This window comes from Nannobrachium achirus, assembly GCF_963921795.1.
Source record: "Nannobrachium achirus genome assembly, chromosome: 7".
Taxonomy (NCBI): Eukaryota; Metazoa; Chordata; class Actinopteri; order Myctophiformes; family Myctophidae; genus Nannobrachium; species Nannobrachium achirus.
The window spans coordinates 44144640-44172381 of record NC_137816.1 but is presented as its reverse complement, the minus strand read 5'-3'; the positions used below and the strand labels follow the sequence as shown (position 1 = coordinate 44172381).

General features: G+C 41.3%; 1 protein-coding gene across 1 annotated transcript; it reads right to left on the bottom strand.

The window, feature by feature from the left end:
- Positions 1-66: 66 nt before the first annotated feature.
- On the bottom strand, positions 67-25793 carry LOC308288778 (long-chain fatty acid transport protein 2-like; the record flags this gene model as incomplete). Its single annotated transcript, XM_080730248.1, has 11 exons — positions 67-243; positions 1578-1708; positions 1873-1970; positions 2908-3106; positions 3210-3300; positions 3636-3830; positions 9557-9681; positions 12794-12952; positions 16746-16955; positions 17897-18290; positions 25770-25793. 11 exons carry the CDS (start codon positions 25791-25793, stop codon positions 67-69), a joined length of 1803 nt encoding a protein of 600 aa, XP_080586374.1.
- Between the last annotated feature and the right edge of the window lie 1949 nt (positions 25794-27742).

Genomic DNA, 27742 nt, shown 5'->3' with positions numbered 1-27742 from the left:
AACTGCTGTATCTGCACACCATTTTGCAGAGTGTCAATTCACCAGCTATTGGTCTGGTCAGTTAATTCATAATTTCATGCCACCTGATATGATGGAGCGGTACACCTGGTCTGTCATTGGCACGTATCTCTTCTCCAGATGATTAAGAATGTACAGAGGGTCTTGAATGCAGTCCGGGTTGAACCCCTCCTCCACCAACTTGACTTTCAGTTGTTTGAATGTTCCCGTCACCTCCACTGCGTTCTAAGAGAGAGGGAAGGAAAGGGAAACATTCAGGTAGTCTCTCTCCAACGTGTTGGCTTATGCAGAGCAAACATGTAGAGGAAAAGGTATTAGGCATGGGACCACAATCGTTATTATTAGGGATGCCCCGATCACGTTTTTTTGCTCCCGATTCGATCCCGATCAAATATTATTGCTTCCGATTCGATCCCGATCTTTCCCGATCCGATCTTTTGGCAAGGCATTAAGAAAAATCACTTAGTGCAGCACTGAATCAACAAATTAAAAACAAAGCTTATGAGTAGTGTACCACAAAATAACCATGCAAACTAAATCAAATTAAGAGCAGAATAGTGCAATAAGAACATAATTCTATTACTTTTTTTTACAAAACGAAACAAAACTAAATATTACATTTAAATATCCTGTGTTGAACAAACTAAAATATGTCTAAAACCTCAGTAAACCTCTTCATAGTCACATATAGGCCTATAACTCCAGGTCTCCAGCCACACGTCACACACAAACTATTTAAAAACTGGTTAAACATTGGCCATTTTTAAAGTTGAAACAAAATAAGTTAAGAACCAATTAACCAGTCTGCTTGAAAAGTATGCATCTGTAGCAGCTAGTTGACAGTGCAGAGAGACATAATTGCCTTCCTTTGATCCATTAACAAGGGTCCGTTACTACTTATTGGCATCAGCTGCCAGCTGAACACAGAGTCTGACACAATCACCTCCCCTCTGCAGGGCTCTGTGTCTGTCTCATTTCTCCAAAAGCCCTTGAATATGATTGAAAATGATTAAGGATTACTGTGATTATGGTAAGCTTACGTTTCATATCGCATTCACCTTACCTGTAACTTTCACTACTCCCATTTTTTTCCCGATCTCCGATCTTATAAAAATGACCATATCGGCGGCCGATCCCGATCTAGTTATTATCGTTTATCGTGATAAAAAACACTCACAATAATCGTATTGTGGAGATTTAAATTTATCGTGAAATTATCCTTAATCATGCACTGGGATCAATTCACCTTTTAGTTGCCGAGGTGTATCTGGTAGACTGGTACCACTTAAACCCTCTATAATTGGTAAAACGGACCTGGAAATAACGTACTTGATACAGTCTTTTTTTCAATCTGTACCAAATTTCTTTGCCAAAAAATAGCCGATCTACAATTTTTGTAATAAGAATGTTCCGCCCCAGGATAATGGATGTTGGGGATATTTTGATTATCGCCATAAAATCGCAATTTCTTTGGTCACAATAATTGTGACATGAAAGGTTCATATCGTCCCATTCTTAAAATGTATGTTATTCATGAATAAATCTACCTACAAATGTACCTGTATTCTTATGAAACGAGGCTGGGCATATGAGGGTAGGTAGCTTGCCACATGACTGTATACTTTGCCCCCGTCAAACTGGACATCTTCTTTCAGGGTGACAGCAGCCATTCCTATCCGACCTTCATGGCCTGGACAGATGAAGACATTATATATATATTTTTTTAAAACAATACAATCGAAAAGGCAAAGTCAATCTAGACAAACCTTCAACACGTAATTCATAATGGAAATAAAAGTACATATATTTTCCTTGTATTTTGAATTTCAGATATAAACAATCAAACTTTGTCACCTGGTACTTGTACACCATAGACATTGGCCTCTTTGACACCATCAGCAACGGTAAGAATGTCAGACACTTCCGTCGTGGCAACGTTCTCACCTTTCCACCTGGGATTAAACAAGTAAGGAACAATGCTTTTTATTACTGATATACAGTATGTGCAGTTTGGTATATTATTCACTCACAGTCGTTTTCATTGTATATTATTAATTCACTCAATCACATTCAGGTCACTCATTCATTAGCTCACTCACTGAGTACAAAAGGTCAATCAATGGTCAAGGTCAGAATCAAGGTCAAGCCTGGCAGAGTCCTGCAACGGGTCGGGGCCCCACGGGTACCCGTGTTTGACGGGCGGAATATATACTATTATAAATTTGTGGGGACGGGCGGTGCGCGATTAAACACGGGCGGGTGACATTTTATTGTGAAAATCTGACAACTGTTTCCGCCTAAAGAACGTCATAGGAGCGCACACATTGAGCAGTAGGACAGAACCGCTGCATGCATACAGCATTGTTTCCGCCTAAACAACGAGGAGCGCACACAGTGGGAAGTGGCACTGGACAGCAGGACGCACATAACACACAGACAGACAACCACAGCACACACCAGCACGTTAGCCCATGTTCTCATCATAGCAAGGGTGATTTAAAAGGCTATCTAAAAGGACTAAGAGTGGCATCGATCGTGTGTGATGCATTTGCCGAAAATAGCCGATCTACAAGCTCAAAATGCCTCGCAGCGCGAGGTGTTGTGAGCTTGTAGATCTGCTATTTTTGGCTAAAGTTCTCCGAATATGGACACTAGGGTTCAAGTGGTTAATATAAAAAATGAGAAAAAAGTTTCTATCACACAAAGATTTGGTGGACCCCCTGTAACTCTGAGGACCCCCTGGGGGTCCCAGACCCCCTGTTGAAGACCCTTGTTCTATAGTTCTAGTACTGTATGGTGTCTGGCTTAAATTACTATAAAACAGATACCACATTTTATGACAATATAACAAAATAGGATTTAGCTGAAAACAAGGGTTATGTCATGTACCTAAATGTGTCCCCTACACGGTCCTGAAAGTAAAGAAAGTTTTCTTTGTCAATCCTCAGCAAGTCTCCACTGTTGAAGTACACATCTCCTTTCTGGAGAACATTTCGCAGTCTCTTCTTCTCCGTTTGCTTTTCATTGTTAGCATAGCCGACGAAAGGAGCGACGTGTGTGATCCTCACCACCAACAGGCCGGTCTCACCTTCAGGAAAAAAGCCCAAAAGAGATGTCTGATAAATTAACTCCTTTTCTATAAATATTACAGAGGATTATGAGGAGATCAAAGAAGAGGAAGTTTCTCTCACCTTTTGGTGACTCTATACAGAGACCATTAACGTCTCTAAACGGTTCATCTCTTTCTGTGTCATATTTAATCAGGGTGTAGGGAAACAGCCTCTGGAAGGAAAATGTAGGATATGGATTTATGTACTCAATACCACTTTACCTGAACAAGAGAAGGAAACACATTTTGCACATTGTGTTCATTGTGAACGTCTTGATTTAACATTGTCCAGTTAAATAAACATCATATCCGTCAATGATGCAAATATAGCTATTTCTATTAAATAGTCACGTTTGTTTTGAATACATGCATCCGGTAATGTTTAAAAACTGAAAAAAAAGAGTGCTTTGAACTGGTATTATAGCAAATCATGTTTTAACTTTTCAAAGTGGTTACCTTCATAATAAAAGGCATAAACATTTGGCAAGAAGATTAATCTCATTCTTACCTTGAATATAAAGTTGTCACGTCCAATAGCTCCAATCTTCCCTGTGTAATTGACAAATCCCATGTTTCCCTCGGTGGAACCGTAAAACTCTCGGACCTCAATTTTCCCAAAGCGGCTGAGAAACTCTCTCCATACCTCTGCTCTCACGCCATTGCCGACAGCAAGTCTTACTTTATGGTCCTTGTCATGTTCTCTCTGTATTGACATGTTTGGGTAAATGGAAATTGTTCAGTTAAATTACAAATATTAGGTAAAATAATTATTGCATTGCAGAGTAATTTACCCATAATTGCCGGACTATAAGCCGCAACTTTTTTCCCATGTTTTGAACCCTGCGGCCTATACAACGATGCGGCTAATCTATAGATTTTTACAGCTAACGGCCACCAGGGGCGATCTAGCAGGAAGCAGGAAGGACACCTGCGGCTTGTATACCGGTATGCACACATTTGTTTTTCGTTCTAAATTTAGCTGGTGCGGCTTACATTCAGGTGCAGCTTATAGTCCAGCAATTACGGTAAATATAATGTAAACACATTAAATTAACTGTATTACATCAAAGAAGAGGAGAATTGATATACAAAATGTTAAAATTAAGGGCAGCGTAACCCTACCCTTTTATTGTCATGGAGCTAAAAGAAAATCTGTAATAGCCTTTAAGTGCCTGGAAGGTGTGTGTACAACTACAAGAGTGCAGTAGTATGTACTTTGAACACGTATACAGTTCTGTACAAAATGATTGGCAGATTTGGCACCATTGTATATAGTGGTAAATAAGATTGCAGGTCTTATCCATAAATAATCACACCAGTGCATGTTCAGAGATACACTATTACAGGGGTCTTCAACAGGGGGTCCGGGGTCCTCAGAGTTACTACAGGGGGTCCTCCAAATCTTGTGTGATAGAAACTTTTTTCTCCTTTTTTTATATTAACCACTTGAACCCTAGTGTCCATATTCGGAGAACTTTGGCCAAAAATAGCAGATCTACAAGCTCACAGCGCCTCGCAGCGCAAGGCGTTGTGAGCTTGTAGATCGGCTATTTTTGGCAAAGGTTTGGTGTAGAGGGGAAAAAGAGCACACCAAGTACAGAGTGAAAGGTCAAGTTTATTAGGTATTGACGGTTCAAGTGGTTAAATATCTGAAAACACAAATTGACATGAATCCAAAATACACTGATGATTAAGCTGTCAAACAATGAAACTATATGGAATCTATGAACAGGTTATGGGGGTCCCTGCTTCATCTCTCTCTCAACTAAGGGGTCCTTGGCCTGAAAACCTCGAAGACCTCTGCACTGTTAGTACATGCACAAGTCACAAGTCACTCCGTATTGGTATGTCAGATGTCATGCAAAGGCCAGAATCTATTCCTAGAGAAGACCAACCACAAACTGCCCCTGACTGGTGAGAGTCACGCGGTGTGCAAAAACGTCACCCTGCCTGGTGGAGTCAGATAGTGTTTCAATGGCCAAAGACAGAATATTTACGTTGCTGTTAACCACACCCCATTGAACCCCAAAAGGTTCTAGTGTGTACTAGGAAAATGTGGGTGTGTGTGTGTGTATACATGTTATGTACACACACATTTATCTATTTATAGACTGTATGTATCATGTACGAAACCAGTACATGTGGGAAAAGCGAACGAGGAGCGTTCGTTTTTGTGTCAGGGCAGGCAGAAGGGGTTGCCGTACCGAGGCGCCAAAAAAAAAACTGTAGATCTGTGACTAATGTGTACCGATCTGGAATGTGTCTGTTGCTACTGTAGATCTGTGACTAATATGAAGGTCTAAAAGCTGCTCACTACATGCTGTACTGTACTGTAGTGCTTCAGCAACTGTCTGCAGTCGCAGAACCGTCATGTAATCAAGCTGACACTAGCTTTGGCAACAGTACAGTGGCCATGTCTCTGCTTTGATAATAAATGTTGTAGGGAAACTGCACTTGAAGTTCATTGCAACTTCAACAAAGAAACCAGGCTGCAACCCCGCCCTGGTCTCCTGTGCGGGAAAAACGAGCGCTCCTCGTTCCCACTGTTCTCACATGTACTGGTTTCCCACATGAACTGTAACATACTGTATAAACTGCATCCGGAACTTCAGTGTTTAGCATGCGCCTTATTGTGAAAACTGAAACCTCAGTGCCCTGGCTGCCACCAAGTCTTGTTGCAGTTCTATATGTGACAGAAATAGAAACAATTCTGATTTATTTTTAAATATTAACATTGACGGGGCGCCCACTGGCCTAGCGGCCCAGGCACATACCACATAGGTTCTACGCCTGACAGCGTGTTACGGGTTCAAGTACCGATGCTGCGTGTCACTGCCACGTCTCTCTCTCTCCTCATTTCCTGACTCTACACTGTGTACTATCAATGAAGGCAGAAAAGACCCAAACATATATTAAAGAAAATGTACATTGACTTCAGTCATCATGATCTTAATCTGTAATTCTTCTGTGGCCTGAGATTCTATATATGGAGTATGCATCAAATCTCAGTCCACATAATCTCATCCTGCACATCTTTTTACAGGATTTGCAGATTAAGATTTTGCAGAATTGCAGATTAAGATCATGGTGACTGAAAGCCAAGTCAAAGCTAAGTTTTGAATGATTTCTATTTCTGTCAGCCATAAATAATAAACATTTACAAATCAAAGCATAGTCATACAGCTAGCCATTCTTTTGACTATCGCATAAAGCAGGGGATGCTCTGTGCACATCTGTGTTATGTCTAGACCTGTTGACAGAGGAGATTGTGTGCACACTTGTACTGTACCTGTGTTTGGACCAGGTGCTGGACACCAAGGCAAATGTCAAGGTATAAACATCCGCACAATGGTCAAAGTAGCCGATCTACAAGCTCGAAACGCGTCACAGTGCGACACATTTTGAGTGTGTAGATCTGCTATTTTTTAATTCAAATCCTGAATAGTTTTTTTGCTATTTTTAAATTTGAATCCTGAAAATTTGCATTTTTATTTAATTTCAAAGGTATTTATATGTTCTTAACTTTATGAACTTAAATAGAAATACATTGGACAATGGACATAAAAAAGACTAGTACTAGTCATTAAGCTACTAGTATAGACTGAAGTAATTAAAGTGGGTCATATTTGCATGTTTAGAATTGTAACAGTTGAAATCAACAATATACCAGCATTCCGATATTAACCTGCAGGCCGCATTAAGTGAAGGTGGGGGCCGCATGTTGCCCCCGGGCCACCAGTTGTCCATGTATGACATAGGCTCTAAGCCTGACAGCGGTTTACGGGTTCAAGTACCGAACCTGACGACCTTTGCTGCGTGTCACTCCCACGTCTCTCTCTCCCCGTTTCCTGTCACTCTACACTGTGTACTACACTATCAATAAAGCCCAAAAAATATATTTAAAAAGAAAAAAGAAATTGACATTGACTTCAGTCATCATCATTCTATATACAGTATGTACTGTATAAAATCTCAGTCCACGTAATCGCATCCTGCACATCTTTTTACAGCATTTGCAGATTAAGATTTTGCAGGATTGCAGATTAATAGTCAGGGAATTTTAATAAAACCTTGGGAATAAATTCCTTACCAAACAATTTCTTCACCAATGTGTTCGTAAAGGTGTCTAGTAACATATCTAACAAAGATTGAAATTCAACATCCCTAGCAAAATATTTGACAGCTAGGGTAATTCTGGGTCTCATTCACTTACTATACACTGTACTATAAGGGAAAAAATCACCCCCAAAAATATGCTTTAAGTAGCATGTTAGGGGTCTAACTAGGTGTTTTTAATTATTCTGAATACATTGCAAGCATTTGTTTTGCACGAAAAACATTCATTGGGCCAAAATCAGACGCAAAAAAACTATGGTTTAGTGATGAGTCATCACTTTTCACAAGGTGTATGGGATCCATTTTTGGCCCAAGGAATGTTTTTTGTGCAAAACAAATGCTTGCAATGGATTCAGAATAATTAAAAACACCTAGTTAGACCCCTCACCTCACATCCCACTTAAACATATTTTTGGGAGTGATTTTTTCCCTTATAGTACAGAGATTTGACAGGTATTCTGCTAATTTTCCCTAACTATAAGTTCATTGTGACTGAAAGCCAAGTCAAAGATAAGTTTTGAGTTTTTTGAGTTTTGCCAACTATGATGTGCTTACCCATGTAAAAAAAATCTGTGTTAATTTGTCCATTCCTTACACTCTCATAGAGTTAACTAGCACTGATTGTGCAGTGTACCAATCTGGAATGGGTCTGTAGTTACTGTAGATCTGTGACTAATGTATGAAGTTCTAAAAGCTGCTCACTACATGCTGTACTGTACTGTACTGTACTGCTTCAGCAACTGTCTGCAGTCACAGAACCGTCATGTAATCAAGCTGACACTAGCTTTGGCAACAGTGCAGTGGCCGTGTCTCTGCTTCGATAATAAACGTTTACAAATCAAAGCATAGTCATACAGCTAGCCATCCTTTTGACTATCACATAAAGCAGGGGATGCTTTGTGCACAGCTGTGTTATGTCTAGACCTGTTGACTGTTAATTGTGTGCATATCTTGTACCTATGTTTGGACCAGGTGCTGGACACCAAGGCAAATGTCAAGGTATAAACATCTGCACACTGGTTTAAAGCTCCCAAAATGTATTTTCTTTAATGGTGTTTCGAACTTATAGGTCAAAACGTTATGCCATCATTGCCATGCTTTAAACCAGCATGCAGATGTTTTTACCTTCTTCTCCTATGCAAATGCCAAGACCAGGTTATAGTCATTGGAATATTAGGGCACCGCAGAAACTCTTTAGTGTAAGTGGTGGGAAACAGCACACTGCAACTTCAACAGGACAAAGTCCTTGCCAGAGTTTTGCAAAGATATAGTTTGATTATTTTCAAACCATTCATCAAGTGAAAATGTTCGCATTGCTATTAAAAAAGTTCACAGATGTTTCAATCATTAGATCATTTCCAGTGTCACTAAGACACTGACAATACATTTTTGCAAAACATCTGGCAAAGAGATTCTGTTTAATTTGCAACAGGAAAAACAAACTTTAATCTTGGTAGTTACTAGCTGCCGCTGAAATCAGGACTATGTAAGGCACATCAGCAGCAATGTTATTTCATTTAGGTAATTAAAGTGAAAAAAGATACACAATCCAGCCTGGTTGGTGCATGGTGGTTTTACTCGCTTATTAAAAATGTGTGTGTGTGTGTGTGTGTGTGTGTGTGTGTGTGTGTGTGTGTGTGTGTGTGTGTGTGTGTGTGTGTGTGTGTGTGTGGATCATGTGTACCGATTTTTGTGACATTTGAAGAAAATATGTAGGAAAAGGAGCAAAAAGTGTGTTTTGGAGAAAATTCAAGATGGCGGAAAATCTATCATGGCGCAAATGGGCGTGGCCTATATGGGGAGATGCGTCATGACCCAAGGAATCCAGGGAAAAAATATTTTTAATTTTCCGACCTACGGTTCAAGAGTTACAGGCCAAAACGTAAAGTGGGGTGTTATGGCGCCACCATGCGGCCAAATGACACAATTATTTTTTATTTAATCCTTGAAATCATTATGAACCTCCTCTCCAAGTCTTGAAACTCTAGCCCCTATGGTTTGCGAGAGACAAATAATTGAATGTGAGTTTTTGCGATTCCCATTATAAGTCAATGGGGAAAATTAATTCACTAATAAATTAATATCAATTAAACTATAGAACCTTTCTCTTAGAAAAGTAATAGCCCACGATTCCCGAGTAAGCCGGTCGATTTGACATATGGCGCGAGTGTGTGGTGGCAAAACTGTGGGACTAGTAGCGTGCCGAAGTTTAGGAAGTTCAGGCTACATACACACAGACAGACAGACAGACAGACCCACACAGCCACGTATAGGGAGCCTGTGTTTCACACAGCTCCAAAAACTGATGTTTACCTTCGGTGCATTGCACAAGTAACGAAGCACCTCTCCGATGTATTGAATAACTGTCACATTGTGTTTTCTGCAGTCGTCCCAGAACTGTGAGGCAGAGAACTTCCTCTTCAGAAGGATAGACGAGCCTTTCATGTTGGGGAGAAACAGATGAAGAAATATGTCTGTAGTATAGTACCAATATACATTATGTCATTTATTTCTCTTATATCAATTAATAATGTCAAGCTATTTAGAGAATATTGATGCAGAATCATAATGCAAGTTGTTTCCATTTCATTTCAAATTTTAATTGACTGGAGTTAAATGGAAGACAAAGTCTATTTATTTAACAAGACATTTTTTAAGGTGTAAAGTGGTTTTCTTTCGTTAAAATAAGTGTTTAACAGCTTTATACTCTGATAGCGATAAATGCCAAAGATAGACTATAGAGTGTTTGTTCAATAACATGGGTCTCCCTTTCTCTCTAGCTCTTTACAGAAATTCATTTTCAGGTCAGGATACTAATTTTACCCAATCGTGATAGGATAAGCAAGTGAAATTGGAGGTGATGACACACAAAAAAAGTAAAAACTATAAAATTGAATCTGAATAATAGTCTCCTGATTAACCTGACTCCGCCAGATGGTGGCAGCAGTGCGTACCACCCTTCCTTACCATCTGAGACTGATCGGGGAGAGTTGATATCACTCGTAAAGTCCCAGACCGGACCAATCAGCGGCAGCTACGGGCGGGCTCTGAGCGGCTCTGAGCCAATAGAGTCTGACTGCAGACCACGTGGAAACCCAGGAGGCGGATTCTGGGTGTAACGTCATGCAGACAGGCCAATATGAGTGGTTGGAGTTGGCACTCCCAGACTGTGATAGACATACGGCCCCATCCAATCACCTGCTAAAGAATTTGAAAAAATGGCCCGCCCCTTACATCGGGTCTGCCCGAGCAATTCCAGATGGTTAAAGTAGGGCGGTATATGCAGTATACGCACTACTGCCACCATCTGGCGGAGTCAGGTTATCTCCTGATTGGACTTTTTGTTAATTAAAGAGATGAAGAGATGTACTGTAGATACACCTGTTATTGAACAAACACTCTATAGTGATGAATACTATCTGAATATATTACAGCTTTAACCTAAACTAAAAAAAGTTACAGAATTGTTTGTTTTTGTTTGTCACATTTTGCTACATTGAGTACACTCTCACAGTTACAAATGGGTACATTTACTGAGCTCTGAGCAAAGCTCTACCACTAAAGAGTGCCAACCAGTGGTGTGTTCACTTTTTTCCCCAAACATACGCTGAAGAAGGCTGGATAGTGGAAATGTTTGTCTCTCATTCTAAGATGCAATAACGCAAAAGAAAAGCAACTCTTGCCACTGTGTGCGATCCATTTTCTCTATATTTTTGACTCCCCCCCCACACTCACTTTTTGCACTTTGTAAGTAAAATCAGTTTTCATCCTTTAGTGTGCGAGAGCCTTCTTTTTGTTTATGTACCTATTAATACTGCATTCAACATGCAAATCCCAGGCAGTCCCAGGTCAGAGGGCCAAGCAAGACTCTAAATCTCCTTTGGTTGTTCTGCTACTTTATTCGTAATCCCTGTATGTACTACTTGTTTACTCTTTATTATTTTTTATTGGCTCTTTTTTCTGTATCTGTCCAGTGTTTCATACTGTGATATTGCCATGACAACAGAATTTCTCTTGTGGGATCAATAAGGGTCTGTCTGTCTTGTCTGTTGAATGCTTTGATTTACCAGTTAGAATTGAGCATTCAACAAAATCTGTATAATAATCAATAAGTGAGAGATTGCAAGCTTGCTTATGCAACCCAGCCACAGACTCAAGTGGTGTTGAACTTTAGCCCACTTACGTCAGGCTTTGTAAAGTAGTGTTGTTTGGTCTTGGTAGCCTGGCTCTGCTCAGATTACTGGTCAAAAGTGACAAAGGGTTCTTTCATTTGGCTTCCCATGGGAACATGGAGGGCATCACTTTTGTGTGATGTACGTCTGTTTATAGGTCTGCACCAATCCTCCCTCACGCAGAGAGTTGTGTGGGCAAACAAGGTTACAATCTTTTTTTTATGAATCTACACATTTCACAACAAAGTCTGTGATGCATTAATTAACCTGACAATTGATCACTGCAAGTTTTGTTCCAGATGCATCACATAGAGTAAGCAAGTAGCCTAAAGCCCTTTGCACACAGGACAGTTGGTTTCTTTTTTTTCGTTTGCTGCATGAATAAAACACATTGGATTTGGTGTGCAATGCTGTGCGGAATCGGCGCTGCGGATCCCAAAAGGAGTCATAAAAGGAGTGATGAGTTTTTTACCGCATGCGACAAGACGCACGAATCGAACTGGGTTCGATCGAGAAAAAAAACGCACGGCCGCAGCCACTCGTCGCACGGCTAATTCGGATCCGGTGTGCATGAGGTCGTAGAGAATCATTGTTTTCTTTTTAAAAAATGAAATTGTCCGTTTTATCCTTGCAGATAAACATGCCTGTGTGCAAAGGGCTTAAGTAAGCCTTGCTGAGTCATGAGGCCCATAGGGCAGGAGCCTAACTGCTGTTTCTGTACCTTGATGTGCAAGTACACCTTATGGACATGCCGCTTGTTGTCGCAGGGACTTTACCCCAGATCCAACCCTTGATGCTGCAGTGCCAAGCAGGGAAGCACTGGGTCTTTGGTATGACCCCTCCTAGTCTCAGGGCAGACACTCTAACCACAAGGCCACTGAGATGCATCGCAATACCTCATGCAAATTATTAATATAAGAAAACATATTTTAATGTTGAAACTAAGGCTGGGCAATATATCAAAAGGTTATCGATATCGAGGTATCAACATGCGAGGTATACATATCGATGAAGACGGCTTGAAATGAGGTAATGGTTTATACTATGCATGCACGTAGCAGGTAGCACATGCAAAAAAGCTGTCCATCTGTAACCAGGTGTGGTTATTTCAATAAGACCATTGTTGGAAAATGGAAATAAGGCATTTAATTTCTTTATTCTATGTGTACTGTGCAGTGTGCATGCATGGATATGGTATTCATTATCTGGGTTAGGCAGGCAGTGGACCTAAAGCAGAAAAACATTAAAAACTATATAATGCCAATTGTTTTTACTAATACTGTGAGTAATATTGATACTGAGGTATTCCTAATATCGCCCAGCCTTAGTTGAAACACTATTTTGTTGTTACTACCTCAACTATAGCTTTCTTGGATACCTGTCTCAATGGAGCCAATGAAGCCTACGAAAAAGCCTGCTGTGTGGTAGAGAGGCAAGTTGAGGTAGATGACATCATCCCGGGTGACACCATTAGAAGTCAGGACAACCAGAGCTGTGGATAGACGGCTCTGGTTGACTAGAGCCGCCTTAGGTAGACCTGTAGGACAATGAAGACACAAACACTGGAAATGAGAAGGCATGGGTCTGTGTAATGAAACAAAATGTTTCCCTTTTAGTAGAGTCTCAAACTGAGGTTCTGTGACCATCCTCTGGGAAGGATGTTTTGATAATTGATTTGACCTCTATGGACCCTTTATAAAATATTTAACCCCCAGGTCCCTCGCAAAGATCCCGACATTTTTTGCTAAAGGGTCAAATTCAAAATGGTGCCCGTGCCATCTCTAAAAATGAACTTTGATCCAGATGACCTAGAATCACGTATGAAGACACTTTTTCAAACAAGTCAACTAGAAGGATTCCAAATCTGACAGCATTTTAATCATAACCATGGCATCACCCGACCTGAGTGAGTGGGAGGGGGGTGCGTTGTTGGAGGAACTTTAAACTGGAATGAACCTTATGCTGTTTAATAGTTGGCACCGCACCACCCCCCCGGGCCCCCCAACTCCCTCACTGCAAACATGTTATTGTTGACACTGGGTGTTGACACTTCTCCAACAGGATCTGGCATGTCCGGGTACCTGTGCCTCCCTCGAGGCTTAAGATCAAGTTTTCTAGGGAGCCCTGGCCCCACGCCAGTGAAAACAGTGTCTTCCTCCTTCTCCTCGTTCTTCAGCATCTCCCCCTCCCCGTCGATGCTCGTCTTCTTCCTCACCCTGTCTTTTGGTTTGCATCCTCCTCATCCTGTGTCACACTGTTCTCTTTGGATCTGCATTTTTCCTCCTCCTGATAAATCGTACTTTTTCTTGGACATATTATATAATAATATATTAGTTTTATGTATTGAAATATAGGTCGTCCAGTCTCTATGGCAATATTATTCATATCCATCGCTAGTAATACTTGAACTGAATGATCTGCAGGTAGCTCAACTCAATAGGTCATTAGTTATCGTCATATAAGGACGACCCTAGAGCATAGCTGTTTCATCATTCTTCCATATATGCATATCGGTTATGTATGTATTAGGCAATTTAGGCATGAAAACTTTGAAAAACGTTAGATTATTCATCATGTACTGTAAATTTATAGAAGGTAGCCTGTAACTTGGCCATGCCCTCACATGAAGCATTCTCGCCCTTAGGGCATCTTACTGGTAATAAGGAGATGTTGACACAATGATACGGCAATCTGTTGATTACAGTAAGGTAGTATACATTGTTGTCTTTGTCCAAAAGTGTCACTGTAGATCACGCAGGGAACTGTCCAGCTGATCCAACTCTAAATCTGGATGTGGACCACATGTGGTCTATGTGTCGCGGTTCTCCACATTGGTAGCAGCCAGAGCATAGGCCTTTCTTCTGTCTATCCAGTGCCTCTTGTGATTGACTGGTAGAGACTGGGGAGTGGCTCCTGTAATGACTCACTTCACTTTCACCATCACTTTCCCCACACTTGGCTTGTCTGGTATACAGTAGGCAGGGACAGTCAAAACAAGGATGGTAACTTTCTGCTTCCTTGAGGGCATTGAGGCAATGGGGCATGGATATGCTATCTAAAACGGCCAGGAAGGAGTCCTTGAACAAAGGCTTGTGTCACAAATTCCTCATGGAAATTATACAAATTGTGATAGCTGCATTGGATCAGACAATATAGCTTGATGGCATATGCTCCTATGCTCTGTTTTTCTCTGCCTACTGGACAATTGCCATCCACAACGGCAGACTGGCCAAAGGCTCCTCTTGTCTGAGGCTTGGTCTGAGGCATAGCCTCTGTCGTAATGCCAAGGCAATTAAGGTGGGCAGATGTTTCATTCTCAGACAGACCAGCCAGAGTTGATCCGCTATTTCAACCTGGAGGCACTAGATGATGATTGACCCATTCCCCCTTAGGTAAGGTAACATGGCACCTCATCTAGGTTGTGCACTACCAATGCAGCGCTACTAATGCAGAGACATTGCTCCCTGTATCCCACCCAGACTGCACTCATTGGCTGCACTGGCCTTCTGGCCAGTAGGAAAGGATGGCATCTTTTGATATTTAAACTGGTACGTCACCCACTTCTCACTGGCACCCAGCTCTTGCTATGCCTCTAACCAGAGAATCCTTTCCAAGACATTTCAGCTCTGATTCAGATTGATATGTATTTTGTGTCTGTAAAAATTACAAACCCCAAATAAAGTAGGTTCCTATTCAAAAGTTACGTTTTCACTCTACTGATGGTGGCCATCTTGAATTACGGGGCCAAAACTAAGTCTTGTGATTAAAATGGTGTCAGATTTTGAATCTTCATGGTTGACTTGTAAAGTTTGGATACGTTTGGTATGTGACCATGTGGTCTAGAAGTCATAATAATTGATATACATAAAAATAAATATGGACATACTAGCTTTTTACATGAACAAAGAGCACTTTATTAGAATATTTACTGCATCATTTGTGGTCAGATGTACAGGAATAATAATATTTGTAAAAATAAGTACTTGGAATAACGCAACAGAAAATGACCATGTGTTTGCTTTGAGTTGTTACATAATGCATAAAATATTCTAATTAAACATGCATTATGCTAATCAGAGGAGGTCTTATGATTTAAATGGTGTCAGATTTGGAATACTCATGGTTGACTTGTATGAAAAAGCGTCTTCTTCATACATGATTCTAGGTGATCTGGATCGATTCGAAAGTTCATTTTTAGAAAATGACAGGATTTTTGCGAGGGACCTGGGGGCTAAATCTTTTATAAAGGGTCCATAGACATCAAATCAATCATCAAAACAGCCTTCCCAGATGATGGTCACAGAACTTCAGATTGTGACTATTTCAGTGAAACTCAGAAAGTCTGTCTGTAATGTATCGATAGATGGATATCATGAATATATAGACCTTTATTCAGAGAGTAAATTCGGGTGTCTTATTGGTAGTAATATTGCTGTTAAATAATAGTCTGTTTCATAATAATATAAATGCTGTTTAATAGTAATATAAAACCAACGCATCTCGTGCGCTCTCTCTATCTGTATGTGTGTGCGCGTGCGTGTGTGTGTGCGTGCGCATGTGCGGAGAGAGACAGAAAATCATTAGAGCCCTGCCTCGCTCTCGTGCACAAATGAATTAAAATAAAAACAAATGTTGGCTATGTATCGGGTCTGGATCGCATCCTGTTGAAATATCTGGTAGTGTGTGATCCCTTATCAGCTATCAATCATATAGTGTGAAAAACAACGATATATGACAGCCGATTTCAAGATATCTCTCTCTCTCTCGTATAGTGTGAAATACTTTAACGATCCGATGAGTCCCTGACACTTCCATATCGTACAGTGTGCTCCTTGCCTTAATAGTGTCCCTTCTGACCCATGGGGGCTGTATTGTGCCCTCATCTTAGCTGAATACAAGAACGCTCGCCTCGCCACCCGCCACCAGGTATTCCTAAACGTAACGTCCGTAAAACTATGCCTAAACGGATCTAACCTTATTCCTAAATATGACCTCAGTAAAACTATGCCTAACCCAAAATGTATTTGATTTCTAACCTTAACCTCAGTAAAACGAATACAAGAAACAAGAACCGCTGGGGGCAAGTGTGTTTTGGGGCGAGCGTTCCAGTTACCTCTTAGCTTAATCTGTGCATAAAGGTAAATAGAAAATAGGCATACAGTTTAGCCTAGGTACAGGGTTAATTCCAGAGCAATGTCATACATAATTTCATAAGAATAAATGTCTAAAAGAAATGAAGGTTTAAAAAGGGGGATTTCAGAGTTCCTACATTTAGCGGGCACTATTTCAAAAGGATTGATCACATTTAGTCATATTAAAAATAGGCCTACCTGTAGTCCCAGAGGTGTAAATGTAGACCGCAGGACTTTTAGGTGTGATGTGTGATAAGAGAGCTCTGGAGGGTCGGCAATCTGAGGCCTGTTCAACTCGATCACAGAAGCTCTCCATTCCAGGTGTGTTGCAGTTCCTGTCCATCAGAAAGATGCTCACACCCTGCTCTCTCAAGGATGGGAGCACATCTTCCACAGCTTCCTTTAGCTCTGCAAAGACACACAATGAGGCAATAGGCAATAGCTATGATCTCACAAGTGATTAGAACTATGTAAACGTATCGGCCATAACAAATAGGCCTGTGTCTAAAAGTATCATACATAACATAACATTGCACCAGTCTAGCATCATCGTTAAAGTAGGACAGAACATTAGGCCAGTGGTTCTAAAACTTTTTCATGTCAAGGACCCCCAAATTGACAATTATCAGCCTGTGGACCCCCGTTTGAAAAGATATGCCAGGGACCCCCATAAGAGATGATTTCTACGGCTCTATTCCCAAGCATTTTAATTTCAAGGACCCCCAGTTTGACATCATGCGTTAGGCTACGCCACGGACCCCCATTTAACCGTATGTCTATCTCTGAGACCCCAATTTATATTGTAAAATCAATGTTAATTTAACTCAAAGAGTGTACATTATTTGTACATTCTCTGAGTTGCATGCCCATAAGGGTCCATTTGGTTCCTAACTATCATTTAGCTGGGGCACCCCCTGGAACTCCTTCAAGGACCCCTGGGGGTCCCCGGACCCCACTTTGAGAACCAATGCATTAGGCCAGTGGTTCTCAACCTTTTCAGGCCGTGACCCCCAAAATAAGGTGTTGTGAGCATGTAGATCTGCTATTTTCACAATTTCTTCCTCTAATATTTAACAATATGGTCATTTTAATTTAGAGGTATTAAAACTAAGTCCTTAAATGTCACTTTAGAAATGTGCAGATATATACCGTCTATACACTCAAACTTGTTGTTTACTGGTGTTGAATGAGAAAACAACGTTGCACATTGAGTTAATCATCTGGGGACCCCTGAAAATAATTTGGGGGGGGGGGTCCCGACCTATAACTCTATGGTCCCGACCCACAGGTTGAGAACCAATGCATGCATTAGGCTGCTATACGTCAAAAGAAACACATGGGCCTCCTACCTGGGGCTGCTATCAACACTTTGGCCTTGGAGCAGTTGAACCCGTGCAGGAGAGACTTGGCTCGGATGTTGTAGTTCAGCAGTGCCACGGGACATCCCAGCTTGGCCAGGGCCAGATAGGTGAACAGGAACGCGGGTTCGTTCCCCATAAAAAGAGCAACCGTCTCCCCTGCCCTGAACAGCGGCTGAGACAGCAGAGCATTGGCGATCTTATTGCTCCTCCTGTCCGTGTCCCCGTAGGAGAAGCGTTCATTTTCAAAAACAATGAACGGCCTGTCTGGCTGCGCGGCCGTCCGCTCCAAGAAACGATCCAGGACCAAATACACCGGTTTCCTCCGACAGCGGATTGCAAATGGCACGAAGAATTTCAACAGGGTTACTATGTAGAGTACATCCTGACAAAAGTAAGGGAAACATGTTTTGAGTGCATACAGCGCGACGACCAAACTTGCCAAAAAGACAGAGATGATGTACATCTTTTTAAGTCAACTCTGGATGCTCGTCTTTGCTCCTGCGTTGAAGAAAGAAATGTGAAATGCTTCAAATCGATCGACCAAAACAAATCAAATCAAAACAAAACTCAGCCTTCCTTAGCTCCCGAGGAAAAAAGGGGAAAAGGGAAACAGGGAGGAGGGGAAAAAAAGAGAGGGGGGTGGGGGTGGATTGAGGTCTGCCAAGACTGCCCTCATCCCAAAAGTAGGCCTACTTAACCAGAGGGAGTAGAAATGAAGTTATAGCCTACTGCCTGTTGGCACTTAGAAGGGCTAAATAAAAAAAATGTAGACTACTCTGAAGATCAGGAAATTAGCCCCAACAAATCCTAAAAATATAATTTAGTCAACTTTTTATTTTTTAATCTTAAATGAATTTTCATCCTTATCTAGCATCTACTCCTCTGAGGTGGGCTGCAGTGTATAGTTCTTAAAATTTGCCTTCCAATTCCATCAACTTGGAATCATGTCATTGACAATGACATGATTCCAAGTTGATGGAAAGTAGCATAATATGGCCTTTCTCTTCTTTGAAAGGCCATACTCACCAGTTTAGAGTGGGGTGGCTCAGAGGGTCACCAGCACTTTCGCCTACACGCATTTGGTCCTTTCGCCTAGCATTTTCGCCTTGGAGGAGAGTCTTTTCACCTACCTGTCTGAGCCATTTCGCCTACCCTCAATTCTGCTGTCAGACTGTCCATGTTTGCAAATTATCTCTTTGTCATTTAAATATTATAGTGACTGTGACAGTGGTGTCAAGTGAATCTAACAGTTTATTTGACATTTATTATTTACATCACATTTTATTCCTAAAAAATGGCAAAATAGTTTTTTATGCCTGTTGACAGGCAAGGTTGATTCTATAGGCTAGTTAGTCATTTAAATATTATAGTGACTGTGACAGTGGTGTCAAGTGAATCTAACAGTTTATTTGACATTTATTATTTACATCACATTTTATTCCTAAAAAATGGCAAAATAGTTTTTTATGCCTGTTGACAGGCAAGGTTGATTCTATAGGCTAGTTAGTCATTTAAATATTATAGTGACTGTGACAGTGGTGTCAAGTGAATCTAACAGTTTATTTGACATTTATTATTTACATCACATTTTATTCCTAAAAAATGGCAAAATAGTTTTTTATGCCTGTTGACAGGCAAGGTTGATTCTATAGGCTATTTAGGTGTAGCATATATATTATATAGACCTATATAGGCTAATAGCCTACATATATATTTTGTATAGCCTAATGTTAAAACAATATAGGCCTACAATACTGTTCATTTTACAATACTGTTCAATACTGCACCAAAGAATGTATAGTATCGGGACATGGATTAATTAATTATTTGGGCGCACCTGATTCCAATAGCTCTGTATTTATGTGATTACTATGGAGTGCATAGGATAGCCGTGTGCAGGTTTGACATGTAACACCACTGTCACAGTCACTATAATATTTAAATGACAAAGAGATAATATGAAAACATGGACAGTCAGACAGCAGAATTGAGGGTAGGCGAAATGGCTCAGACAGGTAGGTGAAAAGACTCTCCTCCAAGTCGAAAATGCCAGGCGAAAGGACCAAATGCGTGTAGGCGAATATAGGCGAATATGCCTGACACCGCTCAGAGTAGATGACAGAGTACAGCAACTTGCAATGGGCCTGGTGTACAAGATACACTACACCACTAAGATACCCATGTACCTGACAAAATACTTTATAAACGTTAAGGATGTCCACAATTACAACACCAGAGGCAGCGCCACAGATCATGTTCATCCCAGAGTCAAGTCAGTCAAATGGTCAAACTCGTTCTTCTGCTATACCACCAAAATGTGGAAGGCCTTACCGAAGGCCTTAAAGGAGTGTGGATCCCTAGCATCCTTTAGAACCGCCCTGAAAAACCACTTAGGCGGCAGCCACTCGAAACTAGTAAAAAAAAAAACTAGCCCAGCTTTACCCTCCCCTGACCCTTTTTTACCTACTGTATATATTTTGTTGCACTTTCTTTTTAGTTTTATTTTTATTTTCCTTTTTTTCCCCCTGACTATACTGCATAGTACTGTGTTCTATCCGTCTGTCATTCAATATTATATGAGATACTTCAATGGTTTCCTGTGTAAATAAGCCAAGTGCTTTTCTAGGATCTCCTTTTAGTTGACCTGGAAACTTGAAATGACCACGATGACATCATTGGAAGACACATTTTCCACATATTTCATCTCTGAGACAGTGATGGGTATTTTTTTCCTGGCTAATTACCTTTTGCATGTAATTAAGACAAGAATAAATACAGTTTCCCCAAAAAGATTAAAAGTAGGCTACTCGCACACAAGAAAAGAGTCCACACCGGTGTACTGTATCTGTTTTTTCTTACTTGTATTAAATCAATCAAAGTCAGCATACAAAATAATAATGTCCTGGCACAGAATAGTAGACCTGTCAAACATTCATTGGACAGTTAAAACATAACAATGAATCATCAGATGGCCTTGTGTCGTGAGCTCAGTAGCTCAAAGGACAATGGCATCTTTTGGCTTCTCTTTATCCAGCGTCCTGGACAGTATGACATATCTTTGACATTTCTCTGTGGTCATCACCTTTGTACGGACCTGTAATGGGGCACATCTCCGCACATCTAAGTCATATTGTTCCAAAACAGAATATCCTTGACACTTGTAACACTGACGGTGGTGTCTAAAATATAATCAATATTCAAATGTAATTTTATACTAACAGCCAGCATAGACAGAAATGGTACCATCCATTGTGAGCATTAGTGAGGATGGACCCATATGGAGATGGCTAAATAAACACTAAAGTATTACATTTTCATTTATTTATATACAGTGTCATCAATGCGGGGAAGTCTATAGTGTACATGTCCTTGTCCATTGCAGCGTTCAGCTCCCGGTACTCGAATCCAAAATTCGTATTTTTTAAGATTTATTTTGGGGCCTTTTGTTATGCCTTTACTGATAGGAAACAGTGAGAGAGATGGGGAGTGACACACAGGAGAGGCTGTCGGGAACGGGACTCGAACCCAAGACACGCCGTCAGGCATCAGAGCCTATATGGCATGCGTCTGGACCGCTAGGCCAGCGGGCGCACCTCTCAAATCAGAACTTCTACGCATTGTCTTTCTTTCGGGTGCAGTTGGAGGATTTGATATTATTGCCTGCCTGTGCCATCCTGACATTATGCTCTGTTGCAGCTCTTTTGGCTATAGAGTTGCTGTGGGAAATGGGCCAAGATCGAGTCCCTGTGGTTTGGGTACAGTCCTCATCACAGGCAGCAAAGATGTGGAGGGACTCCTCCAACAGGACCCATATAGCAGATGTTGTGATGTTGCTCTGCTGAAAGAGTTCCCCCACAGCTGCATCGACTTCAGTCATTTGATCCCACTGTTGACTGCTGTCACAGTTACTGGATGTAACAGTGTCTAGCTGACCCTGACAGGGACGTGCTGGCCATTGGGAAAAGCGGGTAGTGGGCTGAAAGGCGGGCTCTGAGGAGGGCGGGACTGTGTGTGTGTGTGTGGGGGGGGGGGGGGGGGGGGGGGGTGGAACGGGGACCCAATCTACAGCGGAGCAGCAGAGCGCCTCCGATGATTGACCAAGACCGACTGACTGCCTGCGAGTGAAAAGGGGGTTTAATATCGTTCATTCTTTGAACGGGATGTACTGATTACTGAATAGCCTACCCTACGAGACTGCAGACTGACTGACTGACTGACTGACTGACTGACTGACTGACTGACTGACTGACTGACTGACAGACGGACTGACTGACGGACTGACTGACGGACTGACTGAATACTTTATTAAGTTTGCTAAATTGATATGCGTTTTTGATTGATATGCGTGCACCAGTGATGGAAAAAGTACTAAAATTTGTATTCTTTTAATGTGCAAGGCACTGCAGGGAAAAGTGACGTTTGATGTCAGTACATCATCTTCGTCAGGTCACATTCACTAGATAGGCAGGCCAGGCATGCATAGTCTGATTTCCCCGTAGTAGCTAGCTACTGTACTTTAACCTTTTGTAAACAACTTCACAGTGTGTTCTATGTGCAACAGGTCGGTATAATTAAAAACATCACAGTATATATATTTAGGCTTATGTACAATAGGTGCAGTTCAGCCTCACAGTATCTATTATGTACTGTAGGTGAGGCTCGAGCAGCATAGTAGTGCATGGAAGGGACGAGTGCAGAGGTGAGTGGGTGGGTTATTGTTGTTATTGCTGTCTTGTCAGGGGAGAGTGTTTTCTGCAGGTCTTTCAGTCCGAGTGTATCAAAGGGTATGTTCGGAAATGCGCACTGGGTCTGGTTAGGGTTAGGGTTAGGGTTAGTTTTAAGCATAGTTTTACTGAGGTTAGGGTTAGGGTTGGGTTTAGGCATAGTTTTACTGAGGTTAGGGTTAGGATTAGGGTTAGATAGATAGATAGATACCTTTATTATCCCAAGGGGGAAATTCAGTTGTCCAGTAGTAGCACAGCAGTATACAGTTATTTACAAAGTTACAGAGACGTAAGAAAAAATAGATAAGAGGGAAAAAAACAAACAAAAACAAGAGCAGTACAGTACCAATAAAGAGAAGGTGCATCAGTAGAGGGGGCGAATAAAATATAAGTATATAATATACATAAAGTGTCTTGCAAAAGAGACCATTAGCAGTCAATGCTAGTTAGTGCAAACACGTATCTCACTGTCATTGTTAAACAAAGCAAAATACTCAGAAACTACCAACACAACCTAACTCAGACTGAAAGACCTGCAGAAAACACTCTCCCGTCTTGTCAGAGGTTACAGTAGCTGAGGTGAGGAGGAGATCAAGTTCTACCAGTTCTACCATATCAATCCAAAACTATTTTTTGGTACGGTAGCTTTGACAGTTGTTGTTTCTTTCCACTGTGGTGATATCTTAAAGAGAAATCTTCTATGAAGATGAGAAAGTCTTATCTTGCAGAGTTGTGATGCAAGATATGAGGAACAATGGACATATAGAAAGGTCATATACTGTATGTGACATACATGACCAGTGATTAGATCATGATAAAGGGCATGGCAGGATTTAAAGGAATGCAGTGTCATGTCTACTTTCATGTAATCTCTCGAGACAGCCTCAGAGTCGCTACGCTTCTGTCAGCCTCACACTGTGACACAACTTTGTTCCATTGGCATTGAGGACATTCTACATAGACAAAAGGGCAATGGTGATCAGTCAGTTGTTGTGGAAATTGCAGACGTTATCCAAAGAAAACAACCCATTTTCTGAGCACTGTGCTGAAGAGCAATGTCAACTTCAGTGAAGGGAAACCTGTTGGTGTTTCTCTTGTTAAAAGTCTTTGAGAAGACACTACAGAAGGACTGTATACACATTACACACTTCTTGTTTTGATGGGAAATATTTCAAAGAGACGTGAAGCTTCTTTAGAGGTCAACATTTGAGAGTTTCACTTGTTTTATATCCAGGGTCAGGATGTTCATGATTTTGAAGTAGCCAACCCTCTGGGGAAAAATATATAATCATAAAATTACAGTTCTAGGTCACTTTTAGCTGGCTGTCACGTCTTAACTCAATCCAATCCTTCTGTGTGTAGACCAGTGATGACAATGTTCTGGGTTTGAATGAATACATGGATGCTACGGTTTCTCAACATCGGGTCTGGGGACCACCAGCGGTCCAAATGGACCATTCCGGGTCTGTAACTCTGAGAGTGTACAAATGTAACCAAATGTTCCCGTGGTTTCACTTGTACACTCTCAGAGTTACAGTAAGTGATCACTGCAGGATTGTACAGTGTAGATAGTATTCCAGCATTAGTTTAATTCAGACCACAAGAAAGCTGTTAGGCTTGTTTGCATTGGGGTCCCTTTGAACTCAATTCATACATGTGTTTTGCACTCCATACATACAAAGGAAAAGAGACAGGCCGAGTGGGCGTCGCCCTTGCTTTGATGATGTGGTTCCCAGATTGACTTTCATGCAATGTCTCATCAGAGGTGAGCAGATTTATAAGCTGGAGGTCTGATTGTGGACCCTAGGCTGTGGATCAAGGGTTTCCACTGACTATGATTATGGAGTGTTACTACAGTATATTGTTATTTTCTTACACTTTCAAACACTTTCTCTGAAGGGTTTACTTGTCCAGTGCTGCCCTCCTTTGCTTTTGTAGCAAATAGATCCTGAACAGATGTGTTTTTGATCTTTTCCTGCACAATTCTTCACTGCGGTCCCATTGACTTTAGTTGTTTCATTGTCTGACCACCATATGAACCCATTGTCCAAAATATAGGTTTCTCCAACAAAGGATTAAACACACTTTGCTATTTTCAGGGAATTAAGGTAGCTATCAAATATTACTTCTAGCTGTCTTGTTCTCATCTGATGCAATCATGTACAGTACCATGTACAGTACCACACATCTCCTGTAACATATTAATGAGCAAGTCATCCCAACACAATTAGGCACTCAACAAAGAAAATATTTATATAGACTATATTTTTCATTGAAAAGAAATAAACAAAATGGGCCACGGACAATCGGACATAGACAAGTCTTGCAATCACATTGGCCCCACTGGCTTGTTTATCATGTGAATACCGGCCCCCCAAAAAATCTGGCGCACTGCCAATAGCCACGCACAACGAGGGCCTCTCCAATTCCTTTTCCTGGGCTGAATCAGGGGCCCAACACGTCCCTGGACCCTGAGATGGAATGCTATAGGTCCTTTGCTCTGGCCTTTGCACTGAGCCCATAAGGAGGCAAGCCTGCAGGATGCCCACCATGGCCCCCCATCTTTTTAGTAGATCTACTCCGATAATGCACACGTCCTGGATGTCTGCTAGTAAGCACTTGCAGCACAGCTTTATTGGCCACTGTTGTTATTTGATGGGCCTCGTCTCTTCCTCGCTTATAGCCTCCATCACTATCTACGGTACTTATTTTAGGTGGGCTACAGAAGATGAGGCTTAGATGGAGGCCTGTGGTTTAGCTTGAAATCATATTTCTTAAATAACGTGACACACACACACACACACACACACACACACACACACACACACACACACACACACACACACACACACACACACACACACACACACACACACACACACACACACACACACACACACACTCCCTTGGGAAAGTTAGACAGATTTTTTGATATGGAAAATGTATGCTTACCAATAGCTTTTATCACAAATATGTCCATAAAGGTGTCTACTATCACCCCTCAATTTGTTCCAACCCAACTCCCATGGGAAACTTCATGGGAGCCAAAAACTGAAAAAAAGAAAAAAAAACTAGAACTGCACTCTGTCGAGGTGCCAACTTGCTATTTGTGCACAAGTAGGCCATGTATGGCCAACTTGTGTTCCAGCAGAGCGCGCCATGAGGTGCACTCACCACTGGCATCACCAGGAATGCTGGTCCCTCATTGGCTGTTAATGATGATGTTGCCAGAAATGCTGGTCCCTGATTGGGCTACGGGCTTTAACACCCACAGCTACTGTACCTACCTATACCTAACTACATGCGCATGCAGTATACTGTGCGCTCTGCTGGCGCAAGTAATAAAATAAAATCATACAGTTGGAAATTTAATTGGCCAATATGAACTTGTGGGATGTCTAATTATAGGCTTTCAGGGTTCCTGAATCCAATCCAACCATTAGCTTTTCGTAAGAAATTACTCCTGGCCATATAATCGTCCAGGAGGCCTACTTGTCAGGGGCCTATCCATCAAATTGAGGTGGCCGTAATTGTCACTTATTTAACTTTGTTGAGTGGTATATTTTGATTCTTGGGGTTCATGTTTTCATCTATAACTTTTGAACATAGGTCATCATATATTTTTCCCCTGCTTCTTGGGCCATGACACAACTCCCTATATACAGCCAATTTACGCCTGCCATTGTCTTCAAAATGATTGCTACAATTAGCTACAGGCTATATTCCTACGGATTTGTCCAAAACTCACACAAATCTGTACACGTTATCTCTGTAGTCATATGATCAAGATGTTTCCATTCCGATCGTCTACGATTGGCCTCCACAATTTGTAGGAGGAGCCTGTTTTGCACAAAATTGTGAATGCAGCATCCAATCTGATTATGCCTTATTGCACATTATATAAAGGGTGACCTCATAATGTAATACTTCTGCCTCACTTCAAGAGACTAATTTCACTTGAATTTGTCCGCCTCCTGTCATATCATGCTGATGTTGTTTCACTTTTGGTTTTCCTCATGGATCTACGTGTGGATTATAGCAGTGAAAGTGACCTTTTATGGTGGTTGAACTTGACACAAGCTGATAGCCTACTCAATCTCATATACATTATATGGATACTCCTCTTGGCACCTTAATTGCGAACGTCAGGTCGCAAGTTACTAAAAGCTCCACCGGCTGTGTGTCTGCCAGTCTGTCCATCACATCACGTCACGTCACGTCACGTCACATCACGTCACGTCACACTTTTGCCCCTACTCTTATCTCTGCCACTGTTGGCCCTATCAAACTTTGCATACACACTCCTTGGATGGCAAATCACAACCTCCGCCCCTAATTTCTCACATGGCCCTCTTCTAGCGCCACCATCAGGCCGATTTTTGCAAAACACATTTTTGGACACTGCTCCTACAGATTAAGGCCTAAAATCACACAAAGCGGTACACAATATCTCTAAAGTCATGTCATCAACATGGATCTGTCCCATTTCCCATTTTCCCTCCTGATTGGCTACGACTGCCTTCTAAAGTTTGTGTATGCGACGTGACGGTCGCTTATCTCCCGATCAGGGAGTCTTACTGGTGTCTGTATCGTATTGTGAACATATAACAGCTGCTATGCTCATACCGGATGGAATATACATAATTTCATCCACTATTTTACCTGTAAACCTGTGAAGTAACAATAAAAGATGATCATGATTATCCTTATCACACAGGTGATATCAAGTGACTGCCCAAGATTAACTTCAGAAATGGATAGTGAATTGGTAGGAGCCACACAAGCTGAAAGGGCAGGGGTGACTTAGTGAGCCCTGGGTTGCTCTTTAAGATGTCACACTGATCTTAACATAGATGGAGCCATATCTAACTCTCTATATAACTACAAGGCTATAAGTCAGAACATCGAGTTTAAAAACGAAAACTGAACATCTGTCTCTACAGCCCTGACAACAACAAAAAAGCACTAATATAAATCGGAGAGATCAGACAATTTAATGGTGTTGAATTTTGATCCAAATTGTTATTATCCAGCAGTGTTTCGAGCCTTCAACTTTAGAACCTCAGGCCTGAAAAAGATCCCGGATGGGTCACAACTTACATGAATAAAA